The 25,569-nt window shown below is 42.2% G+C and overlaps 1 protein-coding gene across 1 annotated transcript in view; it reads right to left on the reverse strand.

Annotated features, from left to right (window-relative positions):
- Nucleotides 1-21,918: 21,918 nt before the first annotated feature.
- The window catches only part of LOC113006687 (cadherin-2-like), a 103,071-nt gene continuing 99,420 nt past the window's right edge, over nt 21,919-25,569 (reverse strand). Inside the window, exon 16 of the mRNA XM_026142789.2 lies at nt 21,919-22,704. Coding sequence (XP_025998574.2) covers nt 22,498-22,704 — 207 coding nt within the window. The 3' untranslated portion in view covers nt 21,919-22,497. The remainder of the gene's footprint in view (nt 22,705-25,569) is intronic.

The following is a 25,569-nucleotide window of genomic DNA, read 5'->3' on the forward strand; positions in this document are numbered from 1 at the left end:
TAAAATACTTAGAAATTTCACTGGACATTTAAAGTTCCAGTTTGTTTGTTTGCATCTGTTTTTGCACACAATTGTCTTAATTTGTGACCATGTATAGTGTTTATATTATGTTTATATTATGTAATGTTCAGGTCTCTCCTAAATTACATTTCTATCAAACATGGAACAAATCTGCGCGTGTGTGCTGAGAGATAATAAATACTAAAGTTTTTTGTAAGCAATACAAATTATTCAGGAACCTTTGTTGGTTTTCCAAATTTTTGTTGACATTTTACATAATGAAATGTTACTCTATATTGATGCAAAAATGATGCAGGAAAAAAAATCACCAAAATGCAGATATACAATAAAATGTGTGTGTATACATATATATACATATATATATATATATATATATATATATATATATTAGAGATGGCACGATACCACTTTTTTATGTCCGATACCGATACCGATATCATAAATTTGGATATCTGCCGATACCGATATGAATCCGATATAGTGTTTTTTAATCAACAAAACTGTTTTTTAAATATCTTGCTGCATTTTGTATAAGTTCATACTCAAGTTTAAAACAACAACTACACTAAAGCTATTCTGTTATACCTGTATACAAAAAAAATATTTCATAGTTCAGCAATACTGATCAATCTAATAAACTTAGACCTATACCATCCTCCCTAATCTGGTATTTTAAAGAGTACTTAGCGTAAATATTAAGCAACCTAACTAATAGGGTTCCAACTCCCAGCAACAACAAAAATAAATAAATAAAAAATAGGGAACCACCCCTCACGCTCCACCTCATGATGCTTAATCGACGTAATCAACCTTAATTTGATGCAGTGTGAAAAAAAAATGCACAGAAATCAATTATTTTTCAAGAAATATTAAATAGATTCAACATCTTTCTTCAACAAAATTGCAGACTGCACAGATGGTACCTTCTCAAAGGAAAAAGTACTATAGCTTACTAGGGTGTATATATTAGACTTAATAGTCACTATATACAGTAATTGACTTCTATTCATTTTACATCAAATTAAAACTTTGGCTGTCAGATAATTATTTATTAAAAGCTCGACATTTTAAATGAGAATAAGAAAGAAAAGTATGTCTTAGGGCATGAACAGGGAAGAGGGGGCACAATCGGCCCCCCTGGCTAAACTTTGCTAGATCCGCCCCTGCACAGTTACGTCAGCTACGTAGAAAAAGATCCTCGAGTAGAAAGTAATATTAAATAAATTCTAACAACAGCTGATCAAGCTTAAACGTGCTGCTGTTGTTCAGCCGCTGGTTTCCTCTTTCTGGTGCAAAGTGGACCAAAAACAAACAAGAGAGACGGACTCGCGACAGAAAAGCCGATCAGCTGATCAGTTTCACGATTGAAGTAGCAGCAAGAAGACGCAGTCGCTCGTTAAGCTTAACGCAGGAATGCTTTACAAACATTCAGAGATGGACTTACACACTTGCTTTACTTCTCTCAGGATAACTTTGTCGGTGATGAAATGCCGGGTTGCTAGCGAAGCTCCACATGCTATCCAGACCACCGACAGGTCCCGCATGCCACAGCCGCTCTATCACGTGATGCATACTGCTCCGACGTGCTAACGTTCTGAGGTGAGTTACGGCGTGTTGCAAGTTTTGTGAGGTGCTTTCGTGATATTTAATGGATCGGATTACATTTTTAATTTTTCTCCGATATCCGATCCAGTAATTTAGGTCAGTATCGGACCGATACCCATACGTAATATCGGATTGGTCCATCTCTAATATATATATATATATATATATATATATATATATATATATATATGTATATATACATATATACATACATATATGTACGGTATACTCAAAATTTTTATTATTATTATTATTATTATTATTATTATTCAAAATTTCTGCTTCAATGATGTGCCTTGTGTTGTCAGTTGCCATTATATTTACAAAAAAAAAGATGATCTATTGTGTGCTCAGTTCAAACAGTTTTACATAGAAAGGATTCAGGCTGGAAGATCTTGTTTGCTGAATTAACGTAATGTATAGGTTTGTTTGTTTGCAGGTGTTGCAGATGTTGGCAGCAGTTGATGAGTTGAATGTAAAGATTATTACTGAAACAGACCATCATCTTTCCCAAACTAAAGCCGTCACGGTCTAAACAGATAAACAATTGTTTCCACAGAAAAAGAAAAGTTTAATGACATTTAGCTCATTATTTGCAGAAAACAAATATTCGTTTTTTCCCAGAAACATTCACTATCAGTGTATTTGCAGCTTGCTGAATACGTAAATTAAAAATCTTTTTCATTACCTTAATACAAAACATAATCTAGTTGCAACTCTTCTTTTTGCCCTTGCAAATAATCAGATTATGTAAATGAAAAAATATTTTTTTGGCACAGACTTAATTATGTGGAAAAATTACCAATTAGCTTATTTTCAGTCTTGATTATACAATTGCTGCTGACTCAGCCAGAGAGGCTGCTCTTGCATAACAGTGCATACTCTCTTATTGATGGTGGATAAGTGGAACAATTGATGCTTATTCATTTCTCTTAAGCTAAAAGCACACTTCAAGGGGAATACTTAAATCAATAAACTGCTTTTTGAGGACACGCGCTTAGAGTCTGAGTGTAAAGGAGTTTGTGAAGAGGCAGCTCTCACAGCTGCTAGTGCAACAGTCATGTGTTGGTTCTTCAAGGTGAAAACACACTTTGGGTTGTGTTAATGCAGCACCAGATTGTGTGTTTCCTACAGGTTAATGTTAGAGTAACTGATGATTCAACACTGACCACAGGCGTGTATTCAATTCAAAGTAAGTGCAAAGAATGAAGTGCCATTTGAATGTGTGAAAAAGGTGGCATGTAGTGTAGAGTGCTCTAAAGTGTCAACAGTGCTGGAAGAGTATAAATGCTTATGCAGTTGGTCTTTAAGTGACAAATACAAGCAGGCAACTTCTTACTTCACTTCAAACGTTCAGGTTTTTCATTGTCACAGGACTTTTAACATTAGCTGTACATCCTGTTGCTGAGCTTGGAAAAGCTGGATTTAAATACTTCATCGCCTTTAAACTGAATGAATGTGTGCAATGCTACTGCAACATTTTACCTACTTTGCACATTTGCAAATTTGGGCTTTGGGAGCTTTAGTTCAGACTGGATCAGATACTTTAGTTCTCCTGTTGTAGGCTTGAGCTGCTTGGGGACCTCGTGATTCTCTAAGCTCCTCCTCTCTCCTTTGCGTGGTATATGTATACGTAACCATAGCATATCATTTATTGTGTGTCTTATCCTACAGTTTGTGTTTCTCTTTCTCTGCTCCTTCCTGCAAGTAAACCAATCAGGCATACCATTAGGTGAAGTGAATAACACTGATTATCTCTTCATTGTGCCACCTGTTAGTGGGTGGGATACATCAGGGAGCAAGTTAATATTTTCTCCTTAAACTTGATGCGTTAGAGTAAAAAATAACGTAACGATCTGGTGTTACATCATGTGCTCTTCGTGGACTACAGCTCAGCCTTTAATCATCCCGGACATCCTCATCACCAAACTGGTCACTCTTGGCCTCCCTCCTCTCGCATGTGCCTGGATAAAGGACTTTCTCACAAACCGGCCCCAGACTGTAAGACTCGGCCCTCTCCTCCACTCGCACACTGAGCACCGGCTCCCGACAGGGCTGTGTGCTGAGCCCCCTCCTGTATTCTCTCTACATCCACGACTGCAGTTCGACCCACAACAACAATCTCATCATCAAGTTTGCCGATGACACCACGGTAGTCGGACTCATCTCGAAGGGAGACGAGGCAGAGTACAGAGAGGAAGTCCTGAAGCTGGCAGCCTGGTGTTCAGAGAACAGCCTGGCACTGAACACTAAGAAAATCAAAGCTCATCGTTGACTTCAGGACACACAGCACCGACTTGGCCCCCCTCTACATCAACGGGGAGTGTGTGGAGAGGGTCCACACCTTCCGGTTCCTTTGTGTCCTCATCTCTGCTGACATCTCCTGGACAGACAACATCTCAGCGGTCGTCAAGAAAGCCCAACAGAGAGTCCTCAGGAAGTACAAGCTGAACTCCAACCTGCTGCTGACCTTCTACCGCTCGTCCATTGAGAGCCTGCTAACCTACTGCATCACGGTATGGTACGGCAGCTGCACCAAGGCGGATAGAGCGAGGCTTCAGAGTGTGGTCAAGACAGCACAAAAGATCATCGGCTGCCCTCTCCCCTCCCTGATGGACATTTATTCCTACCTCAGCAGAGCAGCAAACATCATCAAGGACAGCTCCCACCCTGGCTTCAACATGTTCAGCCTGCTTCCCTCAGGGAAGCGCTACAGGTGCATCAACACAAAAACCCACAGACTCAAAAACAGTTTCTTCCCCAAAGCGATAACCACCCTGAACTCACACATGCACCGATAACACAGCCACCCCCCCCCCCCCCTTCTTTTTTTTCTTTCCCTTTTCTTCCCACTTCCTGTATGGACCACCACTGTGCAATACCAAGTCTATGTGCAATAACCCAACTGTATATACACAACACTATTTATTACATATTCCTTTTTGTTTTTGTTTTAAACCAGCTTGTATATTTGTACATTTTATATATATACATATATCTTTTCCCTCTGTTAATACTGTCCATATGTATATAGCGCTGCAGAGCTGTGGAGATGCCCTGTATCTCATTGTACAACTGCACAGTGACAATAAAGGCATTCTATTCTATTCTATTCATGTGGATGGCCGGGTGTGTGTGTGTGTGTTGTTGGGGAATACGTTTTGCTACGGTGCATTATGGGAAGAAGACAAGCCAGCAGAGGCAGTGTGATGCTTCAGGCAACATTCTGCTGGGAAACTTTGGGTCCTGCCATCCATGTTGATGTTACTTTGACACGTACCACTTAGCTGAGCATTGTTACACACCATGTAGACCCTTTCATGGAAATGGTACACCCTGATGCCTACGACCTCTTTCAGCAGGATAGTGCTACCTGCCTCAAAACAAAGATGGTTCAGGAGTGGTTTGACGAGCACGACAAGTGTGACTTGGGCCCACATTCGCCATATTTCAATGTAATGGAGCATCTGTGGGAGGTGCTGGACAAACCAGTCTGATCCATGGAGCCCCACCGTGCAACTTGTAGTACTTAAAAGATCTGTTGGTGTCACTGCGGGTTACGCTAGTGTGTTAGTTTAACGGACCCAAGAGCAGACCCAAAGGAACTTGACTTGAATGTCTAAACAGAAAGCGAGTCTTTAGTTTGGCTGATCACATGGAATAAAAACAAAGTAACACAGACGATCCAACAAAGACTGAATGAAACACAGAGACTAAACACCCACAGGGATGATCAGGGGAGTGGAAACACACGAGGGCAAACAGCTGACACACATGATCCTGATGACGGGAAAGGGGAAGCAAAACTAAATACAATGAACAAAGAACACCAGACTCTTTCAAAATAAAACAGGAAACATGACTGAGGCAGACATAATACTGATTTGACAACATGAAAGGATCGAGATGAACAAGGGCTAAAGACTGAGCAACTAAGGAACTAGATGATTTAACATAAACAATGAGAAAATACAAGAAGCTCAGATTATAATTGATTATATCAACAACCAGAACCTAACATATCTTCAGTAACATAAGGTAGCAATACAAACGCGGACTCTTTTAGTTTCTCTATCATGGGCTCATCAACTCACAATGTAAAGTGTATGCACACGACCAGTTTAGTTTGAAACTACAAAATGAGTGAAACTTATCTGTCGTATTGATTTTGTTGTATTTTTCTTCAGTTTCTCCTCATGTTTTGTCCCCATCATTTTACACTGAATATGTATATTTTACAGCCTCATATATAATTGACAGTAAATTCTAGCACTTTGTCATCCATTAAAAATACACATCTCCCCGTCTGGTAAATGTTGAATGAGCAGACGATGCTGGAGAGCAAAGTGTCAGCCTTCTGGCTCAGCTGCATTGACTGCTGTGCCTGTTCAATAGACCTTTTTTTAAAGCAGGCAATTTGACTTATCAGAAAAGCACAGGTGTGTCTGCTCTTTTACAGTGTCCAGGACAGTGTGACGGTGAGCCAACACCAACAATGTGAGGACCCTGAAACTGAAGGAGAAAATGGGAATCATTCTTATTCCTCACAGCCAGGTTTTCTTCTCACTGTCACATGCCGAGACAGAATCAGGGTTACATTTAGAAATTATGAACCAGGTTTCTGGAATACACCTCAGACACTCCACACCTGTATGTATACAGAGCAGCAACATAGTGAGGTGAAAATGTGTCCTCCTGTCTGTGTCCCCACACTTTGTTGTAACTTTTTCTTCCCTGTCTGTGTGCATGTGTGAGTGTGTGTCCGTCATTCTGCTGTGTGTTTCACTTCCTGTGCACCTGGCAGGGTAATCACTCACCTGTGTCTGAGGACTTCTCATCTGCTACTCAAGGCTGAAGATTCCCTTAGTTGATGCCAGATTGTCGTACTCACTGTGGTATTAAAGTTCAGCTCCCCATGTTCTGTATTTTGCTTTGTGAGAAATCTGTTTGGTTTCAACTTACCTGATTCTCTTTTGTGTAGATGCTTCCAACTGTCACCGACCTGTAAAGAGAAACCTCTGAAGAAAAGGAAATCTGTGAAGGGAGGTTTCATCTGCCTGCCTCCCTCGCTTTCCTCCCAGAAAGAAGACCCTCAACTAATTTACAAGTTGTATTCAGTTTGAAATCTGTTTAAAGTGCTGGTGCTAAGTAACTTGTAAAGGTTCTGTACGTAGCAGAGCAGCTAATCACTGCCATCTATTGAAAGTCAGCACTCAAGCTAAGCTTTTGTCAGGGAGGTGCCCCTCCCCGAGCGGGGTCAAGGATGGAGTGGCAGAGGGGGGTGGGAGAGCTCACAGGCATGCACCACATGTCGCACCGGGCAGCCTGTGCTTGGGGGGACGACGGCGCTTCCTGAAGGCCCCCTGCGACTGCCCTGTGACATGGAGGTCTCCGATTGATTGCAAAGTGACACACAGACAGGCGTAGCTGTGATCCACCGCTAAGAGTTTAAAGTCTGTTTTATTTTTAGCTTTAGCTAATGTTTGGAACCAGCTTAAAGGTGGCGACTTAAGTCAACCCGTATCTAGGGATGGGTACCAGTATCGGTTCTGACATAAACAGTAGTAACCAGACCGAAAAGCAGCGCACATTTTTCCTGAGCTGTGATACACTTTGGATTCTAGCCAATCATTTTACGTTTCCGAGGATAGTAGGCGGGCCCAGGTACGTACGTTCTTTTAGAGCAGAGCTACAGATTAAATATGCCCAAGGCGAAAGTCTGGCTGTACTTCACAGCAAAAGATGCAAACTCAGCAGCAACAAGTGCTTTAAGCTGATACTGTGATGCTGTCAAAGGAGGTAACTCCTCGAATCTGATGAAACACCTGGCGACGCATAGCGGGTTTTTAAAAGCCCAGAAATGCGCCGTATTTGATAGCTTGCTGCGAGACCTCACACCGAGCACATCTACTGCGGGTGTGGTGCCTGTTATCGGACCCGGAGTTTGCAACATCCCCCAAAAACCCGAAGAGGAGAGTCCTGGCCCCTAGCCCTGCCAGTGTAGCAGAAATGATGAGGATGATGATGCAGCAGCAGCCGTTCTTCTCTGCGTGAGTAGCTTAATGTTGTTCGTGTGTAAATTACGTTGAGTAGGCTAACCACGTTATTACATTAATGCATGTAAGGTGAACTAGCAAACACCATCATAGCTACATGCGGCTGTCTTCTTGTTTGATGGCAGGTACTCCCTTCACCCTGGACAAAAAGGCTAAAATGACCAAAGAAAAAGAGGAAAACAGTTAAACATGAGAGGTTTTTGGACAAAGTTTGTGTTCTCCATTCTTTAAGCACCGTTTAAGCACCGGCACCGTTTCAAAAGTACCGGTTTGGCACCGGTATCGGATAAAACCTAAACGATACCCATCCCTACCCGTATCACATGCGAGTGGCGTGGGGGTTTGCACTGTTGCCGAGTCGACTACCACAATTCAAATACATGCAATTAGTTGGGTTAACTGGTGATTTTTTAAACTGCCCATAGTTGTGAGTGTGTGTTTGAGTCTCTGTGTCACACTGGCGATGTGTCCAGGCTGTACCCTGCCTCTCGCCCTGTGGGGATAGGCTTCAGCCTGCCCACAACACTGATAAGGATGGATGGACATTCACATGGAAGGGACACTGTTTCCAGTGTTTGACCAATCAGAAAAAGCGATTGGTAATAGCAGCAGAGCAGCACATTTTATGATAAGCTGTGTAGCTTAGATGTAAGGAAATTGGAGGAAAGGGTAACATAATAGGGGGGGAAAGGAAAATAAACTGCAGTTAATTGCAGAGGCGCAGTCATACAGGTGAAATTGCTGAGAGCAAACAATTACCAAAGACAAGAGCAGACACACAAGGAAAGGGGTCAACAAAACAGAAACCCAAACACAGACAAGCCAGAATAAGTGGAATTACAGGTTGTAGAAGAAGAAAAATATATAAAAACTAGCATAAAGTATAAAGTACATACAATTAAATATGAAAATATGCCCCCATATACACAAAGTAATTATTATTAGCACAGTACCCCCTACAGCCTAATACCCTCACATGGTAAAGCTGTGATATGAAACTCATTATTTTTATTATCACTATACTGGTAGATCTGGACACGAAATGACACCTTTGCAGCTCAGTGTGGAAGTAATGAAGTGGCAAAGCAGTTATTAGCCTACATCCCTAATGACTGAAGACTGGGTCTCCTTCTTCAGATCATTACAAGTGCCATTCACACATCCTTTATTCTATTAGAGAGAGGAAGTCTGGGTTATTACAAATTTTCTAATAAACCCAGAGATGTGAGCAGTCGTCTGCTGGGCTGAATATGGTCACATCGGTGATACTGTATCAAATGCTCTGGATATAAATCATCAGCCACGGCCCAGTTTGTGTCAGAAATACAAAAAAGCAAACTTTGTTTCAAAGAGAAATTTGAAGTGTGTTCGTGCACAAGATTTGTTTAATGATTTATACAATCTAACATCAGAATAACGTGTTTCTGAGCTCCAGCCTCAGCGTTACAGTATTTTTCTAATATTTCTTACCAGCACTGCTGCTGCTGATGTTTCTTTGAAATCATTTTGAATAAAAATTAGATCAAACTCCTGGTTGTTTCACAAGCTCACTCTAACCATACATAATAAAATTAATAAATAATAAACTTTGGTCCACTGTAAGCGTTTCTGGCTGATGTACAGTGTCAGCAGCGGTGGTTTAGGCGGTGCAGCAGGTCATCTGCTAATTGGCAGTTGGTAGTTCAGTCCATAGCTGCTCCAGGCTGAATCCCAAAGTTACTGAACACAGAGTTGTTCCAGATTTCTTCATCGTTATAGAGAAATGGAAGATAGAAACGCACGTGAACATACAAAAAGTGTGTGTGTGTGTGTGTGTGTGTGCGCGCGCGCGCATGGGGGGATTGCTATTCTATTTACTAATATAAAATAAAACACAATGCAATACAGTAAGTACATTATGTTAAGCTGTCCCCGTATGAAAATGCACTGAAACTCACAACAGGAAGTGAAAGAGCAGATTTCTCTCCACATCACGATCTTTATCTAAATCTAATGTGAATAAAATCAAAGAAATAATATCATAGAAATTAAACTGCCATCGTTTCAGAGCCAAACTCAAGACTCCAAGTAAGACGGGGGAACAACAAACAACAACGGAGTCAAACAACCAGGAACTCCAAGAAACACACGAAGGGAGAAAAACAGACAATTAAATGTTATTTATACAGAGTCAAATCACAACAATGGGTTTGCTTTATATTTTAAGACATTAAAAAAATACAAAGGAAGTGGTCTTCACACACCCCCGTTCTCTACTAGCCATCGGGGCGGGGGGGCTGGGAGGAGATGTTGGCTGTCCGATAGGCCTCCCTGCTACTGCGGAGCCTGGGACGGTCTGCTTGCCTCCACCCCGCGGGGAAGGGTAACATCTCTTGGGTCTGGGTTCTGTTTCCCCCTCTGAGGGCGAGGGTACCTGGACCCGGGGTATAGAGTATGTTTGGGGAGTGTGATTGTGTGTACATGTCCATTTATGTCAATCCTTACGTTGGGTGAGTGCTGAGTGTTTGTATATGTGTGCATGAGGGTTCTTGGTGTCCGGGGCTGGGCGCTCAGGTATGTACCAGCTCACTCCCAGTGGCTACTTGGCGGGGCCTGGCGCCTGTTGCTCGGTCAGGCCTCCTCCGGGGTGCGGGGGGCCCTCGGGCCTCCGGCCTCTGGGCCTGCGGCTCGGTTCACTCTGGCACAGCTGGCTGCCGGCAGAGCCGGCGGGCACGCCGGCTCTGCCCCCTCTAGCTTCTGCTTGGTGGCTACTGGGTGACGCCTCGTCTGGGGATCCTCAGCCCTTCCCATGAGGGTGGCACGGATGCCCCTCTGGTGGTCCTCCTTGGGCTCTCGCAGTCTGGGGCCTCTGGATGTCTGGGGCCTGGATCTCCTCCATGCCTGCTTCATGCCCTGGGGGGCGGGGCTATGGCTCTCTACATCCTCTTGCAGACCATTACATGTGGAAACCTTTTGAATACAAGCGCACTGATCCACACAGGTGTGCACACGGGTGTTCACTGCTCGTAGACTTAAATTACACCTTTCTTGGCTGCTACTTCAAAGCACATTGTCTGTCCTGCGTGCTGCACAACAACATTGAATATTTAGTATTTACTGCTGTTTACACTTAGCTAGATTAATGCGATGGTGTTGTGTTTAGTATGTTGCTTTGGGTTTTTTTTGCTTGTTTTCTATTCTTTCTCTCAACAGGTGATCCAGGAGATTTTTTTTTATTTATTTTAATTTTTTTTATTTGTTTTTTCCCTTTCTCACTGTCCCTCTCCCCTTCTGTTTTTCTTTTCCTTTCTCTTTCTTTCTCCCTTTCCTATCCCTCACTCATGTCTGTCCTGTCTGTAACATCTGAAAATAAAATATAATAAATAATAAAAACAAAGGTCGATCAAATGGACCAATACGGCAATGCCACGATGATCCATTTGGCAAAATAAATCCATTGGGTATCCTTGTTGGTCTTCAGACAACAATTCTGACGGCTAAAGAACCAAATGGGACAGAAAAAAAAAAATACAAAGGAAATCCCAACAATCAGGTGACCCCTGAAGTAAAACTCAAAACATGACAGGAGACGACTCCCACAGTTAAACTGGAAAAACTAACAAACAGAAAGATGAACTTCACTCAGGCGACAAACACAGTGGAGGGAAACCCTGAGGGGACTAATGAAACTAAAATCCTGAATAAAATATAACACACACTCAGAAAAGTGGCATGAACAAAATCAAATGTCAAGCAAAAAACAACTAAAGTATTCAGAAGTCCCAAACAGGTTCACGGTCCCCTGGTGAACCCCTCGCCCTCTGCTCTCCAAGTGTTGCTCTTTAAAAGAGGTTCATTGCTGCTTTACGTCTAATATTCCTGCAGCCGTAGCATCATTGCCCCAATGTCAAACACTCCTTGTCTGATTGTGCCATCAGCACCAGACAGAATGGGAGCGTTCAACACCCTGGGATGAGAACGGTTTGGATCTACACGTGGACAGATTGTTCCCGGACTTTACTGCTAGAAATAGTCCAATACAACATTCATGTTAGATATATTATTGAAAACAAAAAGCTGAATTCATTTTTTATTCTTCCACTCAAACCAACCTTGTTTCTCTTTGGAAAACAGGAATAAAACATCTTATCCAGCCCACAGAATCCACTGGATTATAGAGATGCTCTGTTTGCTTTTAAACCACAACCATCTGATTCCTGGCTGCAGACAGCAATCACTGTGACCGCTGTGAGTCATATGAAAGGCTGGATGAAAGTCACTGATATCCACTGAGAACAGAGACATTCAGAATGAAATTAATGCGATTGCATTTGTCTCTAACCATCGGGAACCCTCACGTTAACTTTTATCCAGTGGAAGAAAGTTAGCGTTCATCCTCCAGCTTCACTATGTTTATGCTAACATAGCTGTGTGACTAGTGATCACCTAGCACATCATTATATAGCAGCTAGCCCAACTTCAGTAACCCTACAAACGTCACTGCTGTTTAGTTTTCTGTCTTCATTTATGTTGGAAGTGACAGCAGAGCTGTACGTTTGAATTTATTCAGAAACCTCTCAGTCAGAACATGCTATATCATGTTTAGGTGGAAGCTAGCAAGCTAACTTCCTGCTAACTTCTAACTCTCTTAAATGTAATAAATCCTGTTTTCATGGATGCCTGGATGTTAAACTTCATTGTTACACCTGGTAAAGCAGCAACGCTGATGATTTTATTAAAGATGAAAGAATTTAGACAGTTTTTAACTCCCAGTGATGCTGCTGTGTTCGTTTGACTTTATAACCTGCAGCAGAGTTTGGGCCTGACACGGCTGATGACATCTGACTTAAAGACCAGATAAGAATATAATCTGTAACATGACAATCAGCTCAGTTCACAAAAGGTGCCTAGAATGAACAAGGTATATGATTTGGCTTATTCACAATAAATGAAAAGTATAAATGTTAATATGTTCTTCAATCTTTTAAAGAAATGTGCACATGAAAACAAAGATACAATTAAAATCAGTCATTAGGCACAGAGTGGTAAGTGTACACAAAGTATATATTTAAAAATTGGTCAGCAAATTGGTCTTTGAAAATGAAAGAGAAATGAATGGATCCTCAGAGATTTGTACAGCTGTGTACAAAAGTGCATCGTTCTTCTCTGTGCTGCACCTGTTCTCTCGTCACAAGGGCGACATTCTCTTGTATCACCTTCTTTTGCACAGCAACATATGCCAAAATATCCCTGCAGTTCTGATTTCCACAGCCCATTGTTCTTTAGTTTTATCACCACTTATTTTTCACACCCTGAAGCACATCTGGGTTTTTCGTACCTATGAGAGCTGTTAATGCACTCTGTGAGGGGAAGATTCATGTCTATGTGGTCCACATAGATCATTTATCCAGTGATAACGTTCTTCCTACTCTGACATTTGGGAAGCACCATCGCTTCTGATGTTCTGTCAGCTTTCATTTTAAAATATGTTCAAATGTAATTTTGATCTGCTCTAGGATTTTTACTAAAAAACTATTTTTCATCAATTGATCAATATTTTTCATGATCTGGTAATCACTGGTATTATGCAGTCACTGTCTCTCAGACCTGGCACAAGCTGATGTGCTGCTGCAATTTCAGTTTCCATAAATCTTTGTCCCATTTATTTATCACATATGAACACGTGTGAAGTGCCTGAACAGGATTTAAGCAGAAAGCAGAATAAAAAACTCTGAATTTGTCACAGTACTGTGACCCAGTATTTGTGTTTGACTTTATAATTATGTTCTTTGATTATTGTTGTTCGTGGTTTTGGTTTTCTTTAGTTCTCAGTGACCTTTGTTCTCCCTCCCATCACTGTTTTTCCCAGCCTGTATCTACTCTGTGCTTCTCCTGTGTCCCACGTTTCTCCCCACTCACTGTGTTAAGTCTGAGTTTCGGCTGTTTCCTGTTTTATTTTGATAGTCCTGGTCCTGTGTGCATTGTAGTCTTGCGTCCCTGTGCCTTGTTGGGTCTGATTTGTCTCAGCTGTGCTTGTGTATTTAAGCCCTGTGTTTTTCTCTAGCCGTTGTCGTGTCGTACTCTCACTGTGCTCTGTTTCCCAGCTCTCAGTTCCTGGTTTATTTTATGTTTTTTTAGTTTAATTTTGTATTTGACGTGAAGTTTTTCTGGAAACAAGGCTGCTGTTTTGAGTTTACTCCTTCGTCTTGAGTCCTGCATATGCATCCTCATCCTGCCTGCCACACAGCAAATTCATGACAGAATTCTTAAATAGTCAACATGCATGCAACTTTTCGAAAGGTACATAAAAAAAAAAAAATAATAATAATATCTGTGTTGCTACCCCAAGGAGAGAAGCTGAAGTATGTTGGGGTCTGATGGACCGGCACAGTGTCTGCAGTGACCTTAGAGAAAGGATGATGAACTCTGAGTAGAGCCCATCCTGATAAAGCCAGCTGAGAGGTCTCCAGGGTGCCTCCTGGATGAGGTGCCTGGAGGTACTGAAGTGATTATGTCTTCTGGCTAGCCTGGGAAGGCTTCAGTATTTGCCCTGAGAGTTGGAGGGAGCAGCCAGGGACAGGGAGGTCTGGGCATCTCTGCTCAGACTGGTGCCCTGTGACCTGGATGCTGATAAGCTGCAGGGTGGGTGGAAGGTTAAATTAAGTTGATTTTGGTGGAAAAACCCAAACTTGTGAAAGGTGAAAACTGCTATCTCTTTATGAAGACAAAGAGGTTGTTTCTTTAAAATTTGGTGGAAAACGAGAAAATGGTTTAAATATATTTTCGACAGTAAACACAGATATGCACGTAGATTTGGGGATATCTGGACTGTTTTAACACAAAGAGGATCAGCACAGGCGGTCTACAGTTTATTTAGGAAGCCCACAGTCCAATTAAAATGAATTGTCAAAACTGAAGCTATAGATGGAGATAATATTTCAAATGGTTTGCAACTTTAATCACTTTATGCCAAATTTCTTTAGTTTCTTATCCTCCCCCAATATTTCCCTATATGCAAATATTAACAATACAGCTGTTAAGATTTGACTCAGTGTGTGAAGTGCCCTGTTGGTTACACCTGGTGACATCTTTCACGTGTCATGGTGTATTTTAGTCAAAGTTATATTACTGGTCTCTGAAAAGTGTCTGAAATTGAAACATCACAAATGAGGACATCTGGAATGACAGTTGGGAGGGCAGAAGGATCCCTGTGGATATCAAAGAGGTTCATTCTGACTAGAAAAAACGAACCACTGAGTTCTCCAACATCGTTCACTCTGGTTATTAAATGTTAAAACAGCCAGTTTCGTTTTACTGTTCTACAGTTTGACGTAGTACGAACATGACTGTGAATGGCTTTAATTATGATTCTGACCAGAAATGCTGTGACACAGATTTCCAGTTAGATTACAGACGTGAGAGTAACTGATTAAACGTTTAAACAGCTCGCTGTGACTACATGCAAACTGTGATTCATAATCTTTTTAAATTATTTAATTTTTGCTTTTCATAATTATCACACAGATTTGTTTTAATACCATAAAGCACAAAAACGGTCTTTGATCGTTGTTGTTATTTTGTATATGCCCAGCCGTTGAGCTTTATTTGATTTATTCCCTTTGAACTGTTTTATCTGTCTTTAAATTCTAATTGCACAAAACAACATTTGAGCTACTGAATAAATAAACTGTGATCCGTGTGCGTGTGTGTGGGAGGGGGGGGGGGTGGTAATGTGATAATTGTAACATATTGTAATATATATATAATATAATATATACATACATCCCTCAAAATTAAAACAACTATTTCAATCACTTGCGTGTTAGCTCTCCAGGTCAGGACCACATTGTTGTTTTATGTATCTGAAAAAGCTGCGCACACACACACACACACACACACACACACACACACACACACACACACACACACACACACACACACACACACAGCAGGCCAAGTGTGTTTGTCTAATTGTGTGAGATCTCAAGAGACGGCCTGAGCCTTTCCATTTTCTCTGCTCTTGTGCCTGTGAGCTTGTGGTTGGCTGCTGGGGAAAGATACTGCTGATGTGCCCTTGGGCCTGGTTAGCAAAGACACTCTGTGTGTTTCGCGTCGAATTGGAGATAAAAGGCCAAAGGAGGAAGAAGAGGATTTAAAGCTGTCACAGAGAAGCTGCTGAGGACTAGACTGTGGCAAACATGCTGAATGCCAATGTGGGGATGTATGTCACTCTGTCACATGACTGTGTTCAGCCATTCATGCAGGCTGCAGTGAATCTATAGAAACAACATCGCTTTTGCCAACCCGCTGATCCTGTTAAGGTGAAGTGCTGCCTATTTATCATCCATTATGGCAGGTTAAACCATACGAGTGCATTACACTGGCAACACAGTGAAACCTGCTCGTGGTTTAAACAGTTTCATGTTCTGAGGCTCAGTACTCGGGAATGTGGGACACACAGGAATTAGATGAGAGCAGGATGAGTCTCACTGACAGTGGAAAAATCTATTATTTCAAAAAATGTACAATAAAAATAATCTCTGTCATTTATTAATTAAAGTTAAAATGCTTTTATTTTCATGGCATTGTTTAACCCTTCCCCAAAAGCAACTGGAGTCAAATGAAAGAGATTTCATTTGCTGTGCAACAGCAAACCTCACTCTGAGGCCAAACTGACCATTCAGCTGGTGGAGTTGTGTCAAGCTTCAAACTTGGATGAGGTCGAGGAGTCTCAAAACTAGAGATGGACCGATCCGATATTACGTATCGGTATCGGTCCGATACTGACCTAAATTACTGGATCGGATATCGGAGAAAAATAAAAAATGTAATCCGATCCATCAAATATCACGAAAGCACCTCACAAAACTTGCAACACGCCGTAACTCACCTCAGAACGTTAGCACGTCGGAGCAGTATGCATCACGTGATAGAGCGGCTGTGGCATGCGGGACCTGTCGGTGGTCTGGATAGCATGTGGAGCTTCGCTAGCAACCCGGCATTTCATCTCCGACAAAGTTATCCCCGAGAGAAGTAAAGCAAGTGTGTAAGTCCATCTCTGAATGTTTGTAAAGCATTCCTGCGTTAAGCTTAACAAGCGATATATGGAGCGACTGCCTCTTCTTGCTGCTACTTCAATCATGAAACTGCTTAATGATCAGCTGATCGGCTTTTCTGTCGTGAGTCCGTCTCTCTAGTTTGTTTTTGGCCCACTTTGCACCAGAAAGAGGAAACCAGCGGCTGAACAACAGCAGCACGTTTAAGCTTGATAAGCTGTTGTTACAATTTATTTAATATTACTTTCTACTCGAGGATCTTTTTCTACGTAGCTGACGCTGGTAACTGTGCAGGGGCGGATCTAGCAAAGTTTAGCCAGGGGGGCCGATAGGGCATGAACAGGGAAAAGGGGCACAAAGACATACTTTTCTTTCTTATTCTCATTTAAAATGTCGAGCTTTTAATAAATAATTATCTGACACCCAAAGTTTTAATTTGATGCAAAATGAATAGAAGTCAATTACTGTATATAGTGACTATTAAGTCTAATATACCCTAGTAAGCTATAGTACATTTTCCTTTGGGAAGGTACCATCTGTGCAGTCTGCAATTTTGTTGAAGAAAGATGTTGAATCTATTTAATATTTCTTGAAAAATAATTGATTTCTGTGCATTTTCTGTGCAGTGCATCAAATTAAGGTTGATTACGTCGATTAAGCATCATGAGGTGGAGCGTGAGGGGTGGTTCCCTATTTTTTATTTATTTATTTTTGTTGTTGCTGGGAGTTGGAACCCTATTAGTTAGGTTGCTTAATATTTACGCTAAGTACTCTTTAAAATACCAGAATAGGGAGGATGGTGTAGGTTTAAGTTTATTAGATTGATCAGTATTGCTGAACTATGAAATAATTTTTTTGTATACAGGTATAACAGAATAGCTTTAGTGTAGTTGTTGTTTTAAACTTGAGTATGAACTTATACAAAATGCAGCAAGATATTTAAAAAACAGCTTTGTTGATTAAAAACACTATATCGGACTCATATCGGTATCGGCAGATATCCAAATTTATGATATCGGTATCGGACATAAAAAAGTGGTATCGTGCCATCTCTACTCAAAACATGTAGACATTTTCAACATGTTACGCCTCGGGAGTGAGAACGGGCTGGCATTTTATTGAAATTTAAATGTATGTTAGCCTTTAACTTTTTGAACTCCTGCATCTCTGCAGTTTATATTCAAATGTAAGTACTTCAAACCCAATAAATAACCTTGAATGGTTAAAAGGGTAAGCAGCAAACTAACAAAGTGAAAAAAGTCACTAAATATGAAGTGAAATGTGAACCATGTCATGTTTTACAGAAAGCAGCCTCGGTGCTCTTTAACTAAAAAACCACAAGATCCTGTGATCTGCAAGCTTCAGCGTCATCTCCTTGTGCACCGCTGCATCGCTCTGGCATTGCTCGTACACTCCCTGGACGTCCTGCACACAACACTTGCTTGTGTTAATGTTTGTGAAAACAGCTGCAATGTCTGCTGTGTTTCATCTTTTTCATGCCTGAGAAAATATCTGTCTTTGTGAGACGACCCAGGTTAGTTATGTTTTGGAGTTGAATCCACAGACGGCAGTATATCACCCTCTCTGCTGATTTCATGTTCAGGTTTTAGTGTTCTGGAAAAACCTCCTAACTTTTTAACAAAGTGCACGGCTCATTGTTACCTTTAATGGTGGTTTTACATTGTGCAAGTATTTCTGCCACCAGTTACTTCTTGTCATGACACACACTTATCATGGTTGTTTTAAATGCAACAGAGGACATTTTAGTGCGATGAATCATTTTAGCCTGTTGTGTTGATGTGTGACGGTGTGAGGCCTGTTGTGTGCTGGTTCCCTCTGAGAACACACGTGGACACGTCTGAGAGCAGTTTATTGTGCGGCTTTACTGGCAGAAGTTACAGGAAGTTCTGAATACTGTGTTGCATCTGTAGCCGCTTATTAAACACCAACATCAGTGCTTCCAACTTTGGGACCCAGGAATTTTGTTATGCTGTGCCGGTGCCAGCTTTTCAGCATCAGCGTCTGTGCCAGGTTGTAGGTGAAAAATTGGTAATAGCGTCCTTTTGGCCACAGCAGGTAAGCTCTGATAAACCTACTGCCCAACTAATCAACACTGTGGAGGGTTTAGCTGCTAGAAAATTGTTTTAGAACGATGGAAAATGAAGCCAGGGGGATAAAAACACCAATCCAAATGCTGCTTTGTGCCCACTGGATGTGGAAATATGCAACAGTTGGCTTATTTACACAAGTGACAAAACCTTTAATTAAAATGTCATTGATCTCTTTGACCTTTAAGGTTTGGATGAGCCGCCTCTTTCCAAAGGCAGAGTCCAGCCTTCTGAGCGTCTGCGTGCTGGTATGTGGGGGTTTGATGTTTAACTCACTGGAAAAAAAACATCCAAAAATTCTTGTTTTCCCATAATAAAAAGATAAAAACATGCAAAAACGTTTTAATTTGTAATCCAAATTACACATATACAAGGATTCAAGATATTAGCATGTCATTTTCAGAGACCACAGCCAAAAGAACAACAAGAGAAAAATACAATCTGTACATGTTTCAGTTTACAGTGAGTAGCCAGTTGAAGAGTACCAGAGAACACTAAGGCAAATCATCAGCAGACAGAAGAAAACATTGCCTTTTTAATCCACCACAGCAGAGTATCAAGAAGTATCTTTGCTACAAAACAAGGACTGATGACTTCCTTTATTAGCGATCAGCTGCATACGTTACATCGTGATAAAAGCAAAACAAAAAACAACAGAAGGTATCTATCTAAAGTCTAGCATTACTGTACATGTCTTCTCACCAGCTTTGGAAAATCAAACTTGCAAAAATATCCAGCTCCTCTGTGCAGCTCTGGGTCTGACCAACCTTTGTTTCAAACAACATCAAAGGAACGATGTTACTCGTACAGCTTCACCAAGATGGCACGTCGGTGCTGAGCGTGGTGCGCCCTGCACTCAATTTTACAGGTTCAATTACCTGGTAATACTGGAAATCGGCTTCAAAAAGCATAAAACTGGACCTTTTATTAAAGTTTAGAAGTGAGACACTGATGTCCACGGCTACGCTTTTTTGGTTGTTCGTGTCGCTAACATGCAACTTCATCAAAGCCCTTTAAAAATGTTGCGTTTGGTGAATCCCTGGAGCAGCTTATGATGGCTCAGCCTCACAGGCAAAAACTAGTCCTGATGAGTGAAATCAAAAAAGGGCCCGAGGACGTCGATCACCAATGACCACTGTCACAGGATGGAGCGTGTGCTGTCACACAAAGTCACTTTCATTGTCTAAAAAGCCTGAAAGCAACGTGGGTGAGTGACAGAGACACATTTAAATAAGCGGAGGGCGTCCTGTATGAAGTGTGCATGCTTCTGCAGTAAGAATTAAAAAGTATCCAGGTTAGGTTATTTGGTCATTAGTAAATTATTTGAATAAGAGACTGAGTGAGGCTGGTGACATGTCCAGGAGATCCCACCTCTACCCCTGTGACAGCTCCAGCTTTTCACTGATGGGCTGGGCTGCAAAGTAGCTTGCAGAAGCAAAGAGAATATGAGAAGGCTACAACAGCTTCAAGCACACATTTACCGATGAACCGAGCCATCAGCTGATGTAGGCTGGCACTGAGATCAGCTGAGCTGCCTGAACTTTGAAAAACAGATGCTGTAAAAGAGGCGCGTTCTTGCAGTGAACTGTGAAGTCCCATCAGCACCGAGTGTGGAGCAAAATCCATGCAGCTGATGCAAATTTGTGCAGTGTGGCGTGAACAGAAACTAATGCGTGTCTGAAAGTTTATGAACTTTGTAAAAAGGTGAAATTCGCTCACAGACAGCAGCAGGTTTACACTAGTGGGCAGGATTCACTCTGCTCTTAAACAGAGAGACGACAAACAGGAGAAGGCTGGAGGAAGCCGAGTGAAACCACAGGAGCTCCTGATAAGCTCTGATCATGTCCTCTTTCTTCTGTTGGTTCTTATGAAAAACAGAGTAATGGGAGGTGACACGTCACCGTTTCAGCTTCTGTGGGACACAAACGACCTGTTGACTTAGTTTTGGTCCTGAATGCTGAGCAGCTCCTAATGTGTTTGCTGTGTGTGTCTGTAGCTCTGCACAGACCTGCTAAAAGGGCAAAGGTTGGTTGGATAGTACGTGAGACACACTACCATGTTGTTGTTGTCTTCGTTACCACTAGGTTTCCTGTACCTTAAAATTTCCTTTTGTACAACTATGCATATCCAGGCTGTCGAGGCTGAACATCAGTCAGCTGCTTTATATTCTGTCCACAACCTGTTCATCAAACATAAATGCTCACCTGTAAATAAAAGCTCCATCCAGAGTGCGTCTGCTCAGCCCAGACACAGCCCCACTGCTGCATCTCTGTCATATTCATTAAATATTTCATTACTCAATCCATTTCTTTTATGATGGGAATTTTAATTTTATCTGTCACTTCCTCCAACAGCGGCTCAGCAAACAAAAACGCTTGAAATGTTTTTAGATTCCAGCTCCTTTGTTTGTGGCCTTGATGCTTTGTTGCCGTTTTTCTTTCTTTTTCTTTTGCTTTCATCTGCACAAACACCCAAATGGAAATTATATTTTATCTTCTTGTTTTTCACTGCTTTGCCTCAGTGTTTTGTCATCCTGCAAACAAGCTAAACTGCATCCCATTCTGAATTCCCTTTTGTGAACGCACAGCAAGGACATAACCACAACAGTTTAACTGCACCACAAATAACATCGTGTGTTTGCACAAACCTCACAGATTCAGAAACAGTTGTTTAAACTCATTTTGGCCAACTAAATGTTCTCGAGCATGTAAGAGTGAAAGCCAGACGAGGCAACGTTCCTGTTCACTCAAAGACCAGGACGGATACTGAATGCGTGCGAAGAAGCTCTGAGAAAATGAAAACTTCTGAGCTTGTCCAGGTTTGTTGATGCAGACAGTCACATTAATACTAGAGCACTGTGAAAATGAGCAACCACTGCCACCAAGCAACACACGCAGCTGCGACTGCAACTACAATGTGTTGCATCAGATCCAAGTCTAGACGTTTGATGCTGTAGGCCGAGTGAAACCCAGAGCTGCACACTGAAGCCATGTTTTTGCTGGTAGGATCATCCAAGGCATCTCATAGTAGGCTTTGCCCTTTAGAGTATCCATCCAGTGTGTCTCTGTGGAAACGGTTTACACTTGCTCGCACACACACACACACACACACACACACACACACACACACACACACACACACACACACACACACACACACACACACTCATTAACATGGCGCAGTGCTCCTCCAGTTGCTGCTGCAAAACACCAGGAAATTTAAAGCAACAAAAAGAATCAAGACTGAACACAATCAAAAGAATGTACAAAAGGCACATTTGACCCCAGTGCTGCTGTACTGTAAGATTCAAGTGTAAATGAGCGTCTGTAGCATGGCTGTCGAAGCTCTCGACCATCACAAAGACAACATCCTCTCTGAGAGCATTGTTCTGGCTGCGTGCGTTTGTTAGCACCGAGGCTAACGCTCAGATCATGTCAGCTAGCCTGAATGCTAGCCAGTGCCAGGCCTTGCTAGGCCAGGAGTCAGCATGGCCCCTAGTGCCATCAAACTGTCCTTAAGAGGCAGCGAGTCTCTTTACAAGCTGTCCCGCAGAAATACAGAAGTGCAGATCCAAACCCCGTGTTTACCCAATTTCATCTTTCTTTACCCCACCCGCCACCTGAGCTCCGAAGCAAGGGTGGGGGGCAGAGTGGCCGTTGTTAGTAGGGAATGCTAATCGTCCCCTCCGCCGTACAGGTCGGCCAGCTTGCGGAAGCGCGGCCCCCAGTCGCCCAGGTAGTCGTAATCCTGGTCTCCGCAGCTCGAGGAGGAGTGCAGGGAGCTGAGGGAGCCGGCGGTGGAGCCGCTGCCTTCATAGTCAAACACCAGCAGGGAGTCGTAGGGAGGAGCGGTGGGGTCGTTGTCTGCTGCCTTCAGACCCTGCAAAACAAAGAGGGGGAGCAGGAAGGTGAGGGAACAATACTGGAAATAAGAGTGATAGCGATTCAAAGAGTTGGGTGTTCGTCTTGTAACCAGAGACACTTCACCTGCCGCCTACTGGTGATGACCAGAGGGGCCGATGGCGCGATATGGCGGCCTCGCTTCTGTCAGTCTGGCTACACCTGTAGCTGCCTCCACCAGTGTGTGAATGTGAGAGTGAATGAATAGTGGAATTGTAAAGCGCTTTATAAAATGCAATCCATTATTATTATTATTATTATGCGAGCTTTCTCCGAGATGTTTCCTACACTGAGCCCTCGGTCATCGCCTGCTGGACGTGGAATGTCTAAAGCAGTCCCATGACACACTGTAGTCTATGAGGCCGACCTTTGTACTTGGTCAGAGTGCTTATTTCATACCTCATCCATGTTCTTCCCTAGCAACAGCTTAGTCCTAACCAAAAGGAGCATTTCCAGTCTGAAGTGGACCGTTTCATGCTGGGTGCTGACTCCACTCACACTGTCTGGGGTTCATGCCTGCAAATGACTTTAGGCCAGTCGTTCTCAAACTTGCCTGAGCCTGAGGATCGTAGCACCACCATGTGCTTCATCAGACCTTTGGAGACCACCCAAAGTTTGGTCTTTTATCCCCCCTGTAGACAAGAACCTGCAGCACATCACGGGTTCTAATACTGACACTCTGTTGTGCGTTACTGTTAGTAAATGAGTGGGTCAGTAAAGGTTTCATTTCCTTTATCAGTGGTCGCTGCAGCAGGGAGTGATAACACCTCCCACACACTGTTTTCTGTGGGTTAAGAACATCCTGACACAGGTTAATCTGGGAACTTCCACACTCATCACTTCTAAACCACTGAAGACTGTATGGAAAATCTCTGCTAAGTAAACTTTCAGCTGATCAGGAAGAGATACGTCTGTATTTATACCAGAGGTTTTCCACCCGTAACAACTCCAGAGAATCTCAGTGACTGAGAAAAGCACAATTTATAGTAGAGCAGCTACAAGTCTGACAGTATTAAGTAGAGGATTATAGTAATCCTACATTTCTATAGTAACTGTACAGTAAGCGTGAGGGTATTATAGAAACCTATGTTCATGCTTGAACACAGGCGCTAAAAGTTACAAGACCAAGTTAAAACCGCAAAAAAGCCCAGCTGATGATCTCTGTGGATCCACCGAGACCATCGTCAGGGAGCAAAGCTCGCTTTCCCAACCAACTGGGATTTGAAATGTCAGTGTTCACTCCCACCACTACTTCAGTCCCAGGAGAAGAAGAACGAGCACTTTGGATCAGAGTAAGGTAGAGGAGGGTTGGAGGGCGAGGCAGGTCCTTGTATTCTGGATGAAGTGGGGACAAACTGTTCATGCAGCTGTGATGGAGAGACTGAGGAGGAGCTTCTTCCTGCAGGCGATATCACACCCCCACACAGTACTGACCCACACATATAGTTCCTACACACACTGGACATTCTGGACATTGTTTTCACTTCATCACTTTAAGCATATTTGCACTGCACAAGACATTAAATAATAAATAACACTGGTCACTATATTCTTCATTTCCAGTTAATACTGGTACAGCTGCTGTTATTGTGTATATAATATTTATATTTCTTCATACATTCTTATATATTTCTATACTGTGTATTTTGTTGTACAGTTATTTTATTTTTTAACCTTAATGTTTATATTTTATTTTATTCCTTCCTAGTTAAATTTACCCTTTTTAATTTTCATATTTATTTCCTATCTTATTCATAGCCTTTTTTTCTTTAGGTCACGAGCAGTTGTGTAAGCATTTCACTGCATTTCGTACTGTGTATGACTGTACGTGACAAATACAATTTGAATTTGGTGTGGGGACCATGGCTATGCAACTCCTCATAATTAGGGTTGGGGTTATGTGTGTGTGTGTGTGTGTGTGTGTGTGTGTGTGTGTGTGTGTGTGTGTGTGTGTGTGTGTGAATGGGTTAAGATGGACAGTATGGAGGAAAGAGGGATTATGGAGTGTAGGAGAGAGGAGGATTTGGGTCATGCTGGACAGATGCTCTGTCTCTACGAGGAGATTGAAGAGATTACTCAGGGTGGCCTGAACTTAAAACCACCAAACCCCTCCTACATACAGGAAACATACGTGTTTCACAAACATGCACTATTTTTATGAACAAAAAAAGTCTGTTCAAATGTGTTGCAGCAGGAGTCCTTTTCTACTGCATCTCGCTGTCACTCAGGACGCTTAAACTGAAAGAAGCAAATCTGATAAGCTGTGAAAATGTTTTGTGGGCCCCGCCTGTCATCTGACTGAAGACACTCCTGTCACTCTGAACTCAATGGAAGGAGAGAATTAACGCGGAGAGGGAGGGGCGGGATCAGCTTGCATCAGCTTGTCATGTCTGTAGGATTAAGCTGTCTAGATCAGCTTGCCATGTCTGACAGCTCCTGATCATTATTCATAGCTGTGCTTGGCAGATGTCTTTATGCAGCCCAACCACAGACACACACACACACACACACACATGCAGATAATATGGATGCAACTACTGCAGAGACAGCAACATGCATCAGCTGCATCAGTACAGATAACTTTGTGCTTGAGATTATGATGTCAGCTCTGTTGAAGAAAAAGTCTCTCTGAGATGCTTCGATGGGTTAAGACGACTCTGTTATTTCTCTAAGCGAGTGTGCTTCTGTGAGGAAGAGTCACACGTGTGGCAAACACACAGTGACGTCACAGTGGGTCATTACTCATTCACAGTCGAGTCAGTGCTGCACAGTTTGTACATGAACTCTAACGAGAACCTCGTATCCACATGGACTGAATGCAATGATTGGTCAGGTGTCTTTACAT

Source organism: Astatotilapia calliptera, chromosome 15, assembly GCF_964374335.1.
Source record: "Astatotilapia calliptera chromosome 15, fAstCal68.1, whole genome shotgun sequence".
Taxonomy (NCBI): Eukaryota; Metazoa; Chordata; class Actinopteri; order Cichliformes; family Cichlidae; genus Astatotilapia; species Astatotilapia calliptera.